The sequence below is a fragment of the Antechinus flavipes genome, chromosome 1 (assembly GCF_016432865.1).
Source record: "Antechinus flavipes isolate AdamAnt ecotype Samford, QLD, Australia chromosome 1, AdamAnt_v2, whole genome shotgun sequence".
In the NCBI taxonomy this organism is placed as follows: Eukaryota; Metazoa; Chordata; class Mammalia; order Dasyuromorphia; family Dasyuridae; genus Antechinus; species Antechinus flavipes.
The window spans coordinates 119,601,574-119,613,600 of record NC_067398.1 but is presented as its reverse complement, the minus strand read 5'-3'; the positions used below and the strand labels follow the sequence as shown (position 1 = coordinate 119,613,600).

The following is a 12,027-nucleotide window of genomic DNA, read 5'->3' as shown; positions in this document are numbered from 1 at the left end:
CACGTGTCAAGATGGAAATGGTTATTAGGGTATGATATATTAGTCACAAAAGCTATTGGCATCTCAGGCTCCATTAAGTGACACACAAAAGTTTCCAAAAATAATAAGATGATGGTTTTATTATGCTTTGCTCTAATAAGTCACCTGTGGTCTAATATAATGTCCTAAACATGACAGTTACCTTTAGCTTCTTTTTCCCTCAATTCAGCAATAAAATACTCTTGTACTTTTGTGGCTAAGGCCCTTTTTTCCACTTCTGCATTGATTTTGATTAAAATGTCTTGTTTTTCTGAAAACCATTTCTCCAATTCTGGCCAGTTGTCCAAGAAACCCAGAATTCTGCAACATCAAAAGATCAGTGTTATCAATTTGTAGAGCAATCTGTAAGTTGTATTTTTCAGCCTTTTATTAGAAAATGGGTAAAGTAGAAAGAGAACTAATAAAATTGCTAAACCTGAAAAAGAAATGCCCACAACAAAGCAATCTTTATTTATATATGCACAATCAACATAGTTAGAAGCAATGCATTTAAATTGTCAAGATATTATTAAATATTTCTTTTTTATGCTTTGGAGAAAGATTTACATCGAAAAGGTGCAGTTAGAATTTTTCATCATTTCAAACATGATTTAACATTTTATTCATAGATAAATAAAAATCCAAAGAAATGACACACTTTTTCTATACCCATGGGCAGAAAACTAAGTTCTACTCTGACCATCAGGCTTGTCAGAACTATCCAGTTCTCTTTTTAATATATGGTGCTAAATGTTTTGTTGTAAATGGGGACCTGGGAAGTTCCAGATTTTCTGATTGGGCTACTATGTAGATGGACTCAGTTTACTTGAAACTGAGAAGTTGGAACAATTCTGGGAATCTTTTTCTTTCCATGATAATGGACAGTCAATATAGTTCAAATGATTCTTATGTGGACTAATTAATTCTCTTTAGTCTTACAGGTTCCTCTAGTGAATGTTGTTAAATGATTTCATCTACAGCTCTTGATTTTAGGAAGTCAAAATCCCAATTAAATAAAAATTTTACAACATTTAAATACTATAAGTAATTATGTAAAATAAGTGGGAGGGATTTTTCTTCAAAATGAATTCATTTAGAAAATTTTTTAGTTCTAAATTCTCTCCCTTCCTCCAGCTCCATCCCTCATTCATTGAGAAGGCAGACAACACGATATCAATTATACATGTGAAGTCATGCAAAATATCTTTCCATGTTAGCCATGTTGTAAAAAAGTTAAAAGCTAGAAAAATAAAGTAGAAAAAAGCATGTTTCAATATGCACTCAGAGTTCCTCACTTGTGACGGGGAAGCAGAATTTTTTATTATGACTTCTGGAATTGTATCAGAATAGGTCAATATTGTTAGTAGAGTGCACAATGTTCTCCTAGTTCTGCTCGCTTCATTTATCATTAAATCATTTGGTCTTGACAGGTTTCCCCCCAAAAATTCCTGCTCGTCATTTCTTATAACCTAATGGTATTTTATCAATAATCCAACACCACAACTTGTTCAAACTATTCCCCAATTATGGATAGCCCCTCAATTTTCATTTCTTTCCCACCACAAACAGAGTTCCTACACACACACACACACACACACACACACACACACACACACACACAAACATACACACACACACACTTATCCCAATAAGTCCTTTTTATTCTTTGTTCTCTTTGAGATATAGATTTAGTAGTGGTATTGCTGGATTAAAGGACACATACAGTTTTATAGCGTTTTGAGCAGTTTCAAATTGTTCTTCAGAGTGGCTGGTTGGAAGGTTTCACAGCTCCACCAATAATACATTAATGCCCTTGCTTTTACTCTTCTCCTCTAGCATTTGTCATTTTCCTTTTTTTTTTGTCACATTAACCAATCTGATAGGTGTGAGGTGGTATCTCAGAACTGTTTTAATCTGCATATCTCTATTTAACAGCAATTTAGATATTTTTGAATGACTATACATAGGTTTTTTTTTTATCTCAAAACCACTATTTATATCCTTTGATCACTTGTCAACAGTTACCTCTTATTTTTAAGTTTGACTGAGTTTCCTATGTATTCAAGAAATGATGCTTTTATCACAGAAATGTGCTAAAATCTCTCCCTCTTCCAGTTTTTTTTTTTTTTTTGGGTTTTCCTTCTAATTTTGGCAGCATTGATTTTGTTTGTGCAAAATCTTTCTGATTTCATGTAATGAAAATTATCCTAAATATAAGAAATTTCAGTTTGGTCTGATGGATATGCAATTATTTTCCTTGCATATTCTTACTTCTTAGCAAGCATCCACTATATCATGAATTGAACAACTTTAATAGTACTTAATTTCTACTTATTTAAATTTAAATTTATATATAAAATTCAGTGAATGACATATCAAATTTATATAAAAGTTACTGTTGTAAGGTTGTGGGGGTTCAAGTTTTTGTTGGCCATGTTTGCACAAAAAGGTGGAGTAGTTTAAGGAAAAATAGCAAGAGATCTCAATCTTAACTTGTCTTTTTGACTTTCTCTATCCCTTATCTACAGAGGAAAATGGAAAAGATTTAGAATTAGAAAACTGTAGAACTTTGAACCCTGTAGCGATTTGGTAATTATTGGCAAGTATCAATTATTGGCTTATAGTCTAACCTTTATAGATTGAAAACTGGATTGCTTAATCCAGTTTTAACCTTTATAGATTGAAAACAGATCAGAAAATATCTGTTTCAATTAGAAACGGGAGAGAGGCAGTGAAGCACAAACAGCTGACTACAAATGCCAGCACAGACAGAGCCAGCCCTGGGGCAGAGCAATCTGAGTGTGGTGGTGTGACCTCGGCAGGGATAGAGAGTTCAAGGGAGGAAGAGGACCAGAGAAGGTCTGTTTTAATCAGAAGCAAGAGAGAAACAGTAAGGCCTGGGCAGCTGACCACAAATGCCAGCACAGAGCCCCAGGGCATTGCTGACTTCCCCTGGCAGAGCCAGCACCAGGAGTGAATCAGCACTGACCTAGCAGCAGCTGCAGTTGCTTGGAAACTCTCTCTCACCGTAAAGGCAGACCTCAACTTAAAAAAAAAATGAGTAAAAAATTAACTTATCTAGCCAAACTGAGCATTTTCTTCCAGGGAAGAAGATGGCCATTCAATGAAATAGATGAAATCCATTTATTTCTGATAAAAAAGCTAGAGCTAAACTAAAAGTTTGACCTCCAAATATAGCACTCAAGAGAAGCATAAAAAAGTAAAAAGAACTCTTGAGAACTGTGTTTCTGTTATGGGTATACATAAAGAGTACATGTATAATTTGATTTATTGTTATAATATAAAAAAGGATCTAGAGGTGGAAAGAAAAATATATTAGGAAAAGGGAAAAATGGAGGTACTACATCTCATGAAATGGCAAAGGAAACCTATTATTTCTGAGGGAAAGAATGAGGATGATCATAATGTGAATCTTACACGCATCAGAATTGGCTCAAAAAGAAAATATTAGATATATCTGGTTTACAGAGAATTTTCTCCCACCTCATTGAAAAGTGGGAGGGGTAAAATGAAAAGGGAAGGGGTAGGATAAATAGAAGGGAATACAGAAATTGAAAGGAAAAGGTTTAAGAAAAGGGGAGGGACTCTAAGGGGGAGGGAGGGAGGGATCCTAAAGAAGGAGGGCTGTGGAGGCAAGTGGTTTTCACAAGTTTACTACTGGGGAAGGGAATAAGGAGAAAAGGAAAGAGAAAAGCATAATCTAGTGTTAACAAGATGGCAGGAAATAGAGGATTAGAAATTTTAACCATAAATGTGAATGGGATAAACTCTCCCACAAAGCCAAAGCAGATTTCTGGCTTAAAAACCAGAGTCCCATAATATGTTGTTTACAGGAAACACACTTGAAGCAGGGTGATACATACAAAATAAAGGTAAAAGGCTGGAGCACAACTACTGTGAAGTCGAAAAAGCAGGGGTAGTCAACCTGATGTCAGATCAAGCAATAGCAAAAATCTAATTAAAAGAGATAAGGAAGGGCACCATATCTTGCTAAAGGGCAGCAAAGATAATGAAGCAATATAAATACTAAACATATATGCACCAAGTGGTATAGCATCTAAATTCTTAAAGAAGTTAAGAGAGCTGTAAGAAGAAATGCACTGCAAAACTATAATTGTGGGAGATCTCAACCTTGTACTCTTCAGAACTAGATAAATCAAATCATAATATAAATAAGAAAGAAGTTAAAGAGATAAATAGAACACTAGAAAAGTTAGATGTTAGGATTCTTACAAGGTGCTAAGTAAGTGGACTTGATGAGATAATAATTCTCTAATTTACATGTACTTAGTACTTACTATAATTCCACAAGATTCACACCTTTAAGAGAGCATATATAAGGAAGAGCTCTCAGTGGCAAAGAACAGAAGCCCACTAGAAGCTCTAAGCCTCAGCCAGGATTCAGTCAAGGAGATTTACAAGCCAGAGAAGGCAGCTTAAGCTCTGAGAACCAAGGAGAGAGATAGGCCTCTATAAAAGCTAACCAAGCCCCAGGAAAAGAGACAAGACTTTGAAGGAGAAAATAAAGGATTTGGACTTCAATTCCTGGATGCACTTGGGGTGATTACACTGAACTGAAAGAAAGGCTGCTCCCAGAAGTCCCCAAGAAACCTTTTCCCAGAGAATAATATATTTTAGAGAAGAACATTACAGTTAGATATCATAGATCTTTGAAGAAAACTAAATGGAAACAGAAAGGAATACACTTTCTTTTTGGCAGTCCATGGATCCTATACAAAAATTGACCATATATCAGGACATAAAAACCTCCAATTCAAATGCAGAAAGGCAGAAATAGTAAATGCTTCCTTTTCAGATCATGATGCAATAAAATTACATTCAATAAAAAGCCAGAGGAAAATAGACTAAAAAGTAATTGGAAACTAAATAATCTCATCCTAAATAATGAATTGGTGAAACAGCAAATCATAGATACAATTAATAATTTCACCCAAGAGAATGACAATAATGAGACGACATACCAAAATATGTAGGATCCAGCCAAAGCAGTAATAAGGGGAAATTTTATATCTCTAGAGGCCTACTTGCATAAAATAGAGAAAGAGGCTTGCAACTAAAAAAACTAGAAAAAAAGCAAATTAACCTCCTCAATCAATCACTAAACTACAAATTCTAAAAATAAAAGGAGAAATTAATAAAATTGAAAGTAAAAAAAAACTATTGAATTAATAAATAAAACTAAGAGTTGGTTCTATGAAAAAAATCAATAAAATAAACCCTTGATATATTTAATTAGAAAAAGGAAAGAGGAAAATCAAATTGTTAAGTCTTAAAAATGAAAAGGGAGAATTTTCCACTAATGAAGAGGAAATTAGAGCAATAATTAGGAGTTATTATGCCCAACTTTATGCCAATAAATTTGATAACTTAAATGAAATGGATGAACACTTTCAAAAATATAGGTTGTCCAAATTAAGAGGAAGAAATTAATTGGTTAAATACTCCCATTTTAGAAAAAGAAACAAAACAAGCTATTAATCAACTACCTAAGAAAAATTTTTTGGGCATAGTTCCAAATTGCTCTCCAGAATGGTTGGATTCGTTCACAACTCCACCAACAATGTATCAGTGTCCCTGTTTTCCCACATCCCCTCCAACATTCCGCATTGTCTTTCCCTGTCATTCTAACCAATCTGACAGGTGTGTAGTGGGGTCTCAGAGTTGTCTTAATTTGCATTTCTCTGATTATAATGATTTGGACATATTTTCATATGGCTATAAATAATTTTAATTTCTTCATCTGAGAATTGTCTGTTCATATCCTTTGATCATTTATCAATTGGAGAATGGCTTGATTTCTTATAAATTAGAGTCAGTTCTCTATATATTTTGGAAATGAGGCTTTTATCAGAACTTTTGACTGTAAAAATGTTTTCCCAGTTTATTGTTTCCCTTATAATCTTGTTTGCATTTGTTTTGTTTGTACAAAAACTTTTCAATTTGATATAATCAAAATTTTCTATTTTGTGGTCAATAGTGATCTCTAGTTCTTCTTTGTAGACCAATCTTTCTAATGAACATTGATGCAAAAATCTTAAATAAAATAATAATAAAAAGATTATAGAAAATCATCTCCAGGATAATACACCATAACCAAGTAGAATTTATACCAGGAATGTAGGGCTGGTTCAACATTAGGAAAACTAATAACATAATTGACTATATCAATAACCAAAATAACAAAAACCATAGGGTAATGTCAATAGATACAGAAAAAGCATTTTATAAAATCCAATATCCATTCCTATTAAAAACACTAGAGAGTATAGGAATAAATGGACTTTTCCTTAAAATAGCCAGTAGCATCTATTTAAAATTATCAGTAAGTGTCATATATAATGGTGATAAACTGGAACCATTCCCAATAAAATCAGGAGCGAAACAAGGTTGCCCACTATCACCATTACTATTCAGTATTGTATTAGAAATGGTAGCTTCGGCAATAAGAGATGAAAAAGAGATTAAAGGAATTAGAGTAAGTAATGAAGAAATCAAATTATCACTCTTTACAGATGACATGATGATATACTTAGAGAACCCCAGAGATTCTACTAAAAGCTATTAGAAATAATTCACAACTTTAGCAAAATTGCAGGATACAAAATAAATCCACATAAAATTCTCAGCATTTTTATACATCACTAACAAAATTCAACAGCAAGAGATACAAAGAGAAATTCCATTTAAAATAACTGGTGATAGTATAAAGTATTTGGGAATATATCTGCCAAGGGAAAGTCAGAAATTATATGAGCAAATCTACAAAACACTTTCTACACAAATAAAGTCAGATCTAAACAAGTGGAAAAATATTAAGTGCTCTTGGATAGGTCGAGCAAATATAATAAAGATGACAATACTACTTAAACTAATCTATTTATTTAGTGCTATACCAATCAGACTCCCATGAAAGTATTTTAATGACCTAGAAAAAATAGCAACAAAATTCATCAGGAACAACTAAAAATCAAGAATTTCAAGGGAAATAATGAAAAAAAAATCAAATGAAGGTGGCTTAGCTGTACCTGATCAAAAACTCTATTATAAAATAGCGGTCTCCAAAGCCATTTGGTATTGGCTAAGAAACAGACTAGTTGATCTGTTGAATAGGTTAGGTTCAGAGGACAAAATAGTCAATAATTATACCAATCTAGTGTTTGACAAACCCAAAGACCTCAACTTTTGGAATAAGAATTCACTATTTGACAAAAACTGCTGGGAAAATTAGAAATTAGTATGGCAGAAACTCATTGGGTTGGGCATTGAGCCACACTTAACACCATATACCAAGATAAAATCAAAATGGGTTCATGATCTAGGAATACAGAATGAGATTATAAATAAATAAGAGGAACATAGGATAGTTTACCTCTCAGACTAGTGGAGGAGGAAGGAATTTGCGACCAAAGAAGAACTAGAGATCATTATTGATCACAAAATAGAAAATTTTGATTATATCAACTTAAAAAGCTTCTATACAAATAAAATGAATGCAAGCAAGATTAGAAGGGAAGCAATAAACTTGTAAAACATCTTTACAGTTAAAGGTTGTGATAAAAGGCCTCATTTTCAAAATATACATAGAACTGACTCAAATTTATAAGAAATCAAGCTGTTTTCCAATTGCTAAATGGGCAAAGGAATTGAACAGACAATTTTCAGATGATGAAATTGAAACTATTTCTACCCATATGAAAAGGCGTTCCAAATCATTATTGATCAGAGAAATGAAAATTAAAACAATTCTGAGATACCACCATACACCTCTCAGATTGCCTAGGATGACAGGAAAAGATAATGAAGAATGTTGGAGGGGATGCAGGAAAACCGGGACACTGATGCATTGTTGGTAGAGTTGTGAATGGATCCAACCATTCTGGACAGCAATTTGGAACTATTCTCAAAAAGTTGTCAAACTGTGCATACCCTTTGATTCAGCACTGTTACTATTGGGCTTATATCCCAAAAAGATATTAAAGAAGGGAAGGGGAACTGTATGTGCAAAAATGTTTGTGGCAGCTCTTTTTGTAGTGGCTAGAACTTGAAATTGAATGGATGCCCATCAATTGGAGAATGGCTGAGTAAATTGTGGTATATGAATGTTATGGAATATTATTGTGCCATAAGAAATGACCAGCAGGATGAATACAGAGAAGCTTTAAGAGACTTACATGAACTAATGCTAAGTGAAATGAGCAGAACCAGGAGATCATTATCCACTTCAACAACAATACCATATGAGGAGCAATTCTGATTGAAGTGGCTACATTCAACAATGAGAGGATCCAAATCAGTTCCAATTGATCAGTAATGAACAGAACCAGCTAACCCAGAGAAAGAACACTGGGAAATGAGTGTGCACAACAATGTAGCATTTATACTCTTTCTGTTATTGTTTGCTTGCATTTTTGTTTTTCTTCCCAGGTTATTTTTACCTTCTTTATAAACCCAATTTTTTTTGTATAAGACAAATGTATAAATATGTATACATACATTGTGCTTAACATATACTTTAACATATTTAACATGTAGGGACTACTTGCCATCTAGGGGAGGGGATGGAAGGAAGGAAGAGAAAAGTTGGAACAGAAGTTTTTGCAAGGGTCAGTGTTGAAAAATTACTCATATATATGTTTTGTCAATAAAAAGCTATAATAAAAATAAAATAAAATTCTTCAAATTAGAAAAAAAAGAAGTTATCTTCTGTGCTATTGTATGAGAGGCATAAATTCTCCTTCAAGTAATGCAGCATGTTTCCTATAATATTCATGCCTTGACCACATATTCCCTTTGTGAAATCCTTATCCATATAACTTTCTAATGCATGCAGCTGTCCATATGTCTATACTTTTTCCACTGATGCTATGTGTAGGAAATGTATTCACCATGTTTAAAGGAGAAATGCTAGGTTTCCATTTTATTTTTAAAATTTTTCAATAATAGCTTTTCATTTTCAATATACATGCAAAAATAGTTTTCAATATTCACCTCTTGCAAAACTTTGTGTTCCCTCCTCTCCTTTTACCCCTTCCCCTTGACAGCAAGTAATCCAATATAGGTTAAACATGTGCAGTTCTTCTACACATATTTCCACATTTATCATGCTGCACAAGAAAAATCAGATCAAAAAGAGAAAAAAATGAGAAAGAAAAAAAAATCAAGAAAACAATATATGTTGCTACTTTAAAAATATACCATTTAATCAATTTCTTTGCTTATTATATAATTATGTGCTCTGTGATTAGGTAAAAATCAAACACATTGGTAGGAGATCATAATGTTTTAAAGGTTAAGGGTCTAGAGAATAATTTGAGCCAGAATATTCATTCTCTCAGAGAAACTATGCCCCTTGAGTTGGTGAATTTCTTCAGATAATAGCCCATTTTTGTTGTAGAATTTTTAAAAAAGTAAATACTTAAATCAATGCATTTTCTCCCAAGTTTTGATAATTTCAAAGTATCTGCAACTTCATTTTCTAAGTATTGAATCAATACTAAATAAAAGAAGGAAAAATGAGTGTTAAACAGACCTGTGCTGTATCTGATCCCTCAATAGCTCAGTCTTTTCTTGATCTTCAAGATATGATTCTGGACTTCTCATGCCCAATCCATGGGATGTTTCAAAGGAAGTTCTTTTCTCTCCTGTATAAAAAATTGTTTCATTATGAAATATTAAAAAGTTATAAATGCCTGGCATTTCTACCTGCCCAAATGGATACCTATCTCAAATGCTTATTTGATACCGGTCAGTTCTTGTGCAGAAATGGATAACATTTTAATGTATATTTATACATACATTTATATATTATATATGTACCTAATTCACATACATACACATATATACATATAGATTTATGATAAGCAGGGCAGATTTTTACCTACTTGAGATGTTGTAAGGGAATCATGGCTTGAAGGAAGGTAGTCATTAAACTAAGACTTCTATCTTGTATTCTACTTCTGCATTAGACTTCCTTGGAAAGCGAAAAAATGGCGTTCAGATAGAAGTATTATTGCAAGATTTCAGAAATAATAATATTTCTATCATACATCCAAATATCTGGCTTTGAAAGGTCTCACTTAATTTCCATTGTTGCAAATATATTTGGGGGTACTTTATTCCTTTCCAAATTAATAGCTCATTGTCTTCAAATATTTAAAACACTGTTATTTGGGAATAGATTTATTCTATTTGGCTCCAGACAAAAGAACTAACAGTAATTAAACCACAAAGAGACTAATTTAGGCTTGACACAAAAAAGAATTTTCTAATAATCAAAGCTAGCCAAAATTATTAGAGGGTACTTTCAGAACCAGTGGGCTTCCCTTACTGGAAATCGGTCAATGAAGTTTGGGAAACCACTTGTCTGATATGTTGTAAAGTGATTCCTGTTCAAGTCTAGACTGGACCAGGTGGTTTCTGAGGTTCCTTTCAATTTTAAAATTCTGAGAAAAGGATCTGCACAATTAAAACTTTCAAAACATTTCAAAATTCTCGATGAGCCTTAATGCTTTATAAGCCTAAAGTGCCATGCAAATATAAACTATTTTTAATATTTTTATAAATCATTTTATTTTTGAAATACATGGATAGATAGTTTAACTATTTTTTATTACTACACAAATACATCGAGTGCATCTTCCAGGTAAGTTTTTTTTTGAGGGATTTTAATGTGAGGTTGCCTTTGGCTTCTCATGTTATATGCTTTCAAAGTACAGCATATAGAATTGAATAGTAATAGCCATGGTAGAAAGAATCAGGATTAGGTCAAGATTTTTTAAAAAATGGTTGAAGTTTATTTCATGTCTTCTCTTCTAATGATTACATTTCATTCATCTTTTCAATGCACAGATGCTACAGAGATCTGAAAATTTTCTTTCATGAACTATCCAACTTACCCACCACACGTTTCAGCACCATTGTATCAGTTATATCCAGCAACATAGCAAAGTCAAGTGCAGGTGGGGGAGAAGAGGGATCTTTGGGAGCTGTTGGATCAGATGCCAATGTAGATTTGTAATTCTTTCCCTCTTGTTCTTGCTGATCTGGGTTGCACCCCGTAAGGGCTTCCTCAAGAAGTTTTGCTTGATTTAATGTCATTGGAAAACCATCCAAGATCCATCCTTTTTCTACAGGTACTTGACTAAAGTTTGAAAGAACATGGAATCACTAATATTTAGGAAAAATAAAACAAATCATAACCATAATAGTATAATAAAAATCTATGGAAAAACTCATAATATATATTTTGACTTTAGAGCAAAGCACATTAATCTTCCCTAAAATGTCTCATTGTCTCATCATTATCATGCTAAAAAGTCTTCAATGGTTACATCTTCATGGGTCAAATTCAAATCCTTTGGTTTTTAATTTAAGACATTCTAAAATGCATCTCTTTTTTATCTTTCCAGATGTATCTCTCACTATTCTTGTGCAAGCCATCTTTTTTGTTTGTTTGTTTTTGGCTAAACTATTATGAAATATATGCTGGAAATTCAGTATGGCAGTAAGTGTCTAAGCTCATGGATCCCCATTATGCTAAACTATGCTGGTTATGAGAGTAGGAATTTAGCAGATAGTGTTTGAACTATCCATAATTAAACAAGCTTATGAATGTATTAAGGATGGTACAAAAAAAATTGATTCATACTTAATGGCATTCACCATGATTTGAATTAGCAGTACATCAGGGATACTTTTTCCTTTCTTCAGCAATTTTTCACATTTTTCGCCAAGCTGAGCACGGTTACTAAGCTGTGGAAATAAGCAATTAGGATATACAGTATATATAAAAAAAATACACATGACAACAGTTGGTGCAATAATATCAAAATTGTTGAAATGATTATATAATTAAGAAGTAGCTGTGTAGTGTAAAATCTAAAAGAGATTTAGTAATTATGAAAATATAATTTAGTAATTATAAGAAACTTATCCATGCTTGGGTTTAGTTTTTAGAAAATAAAAATA

At 32.8% G+C, this 12,027-nt stretch overlaps 1 protein-coding gene across 9 annotated transcripts in view; it reads right to left on the bottom strand.

Moving 5' to 3' along the window:
- Nucleotides 1–12,027, bottom strand: part of SPEF2 (sperm flagellar 2) — a 235,389-nt gene that overhangs the window by 118,333 nt on the left and 105,029 nt on the right. For all 9 annotated transcript variants that reach the window (XM_051989705.1, XM_051989711.1, XM_051989718.1 and 6 more), the window contains 4 exons: nucleotides 11,708–11,811; nucleotides 10,956–11,200; nucleotides 9,590–9,701; nucleotides 182–339 (listed from right to left, as the gene is read on the bottom strand). In XM_051989705.1, the coding sequence (XP_051845665.1) occupies nucleotides 182–339; nucleotides 9,590–9,701; nucleotides 10,956–11,200; nucleotides 11,708–11,811 (619 nt within the window). The remainder of the gene's footprint in view (nucleotides 1–181; nucleotides 340–9,589; nucleotides 9,702–10,955; nucleotides 11,201–11,707; nucleotides 11,812–12,027) is intronic.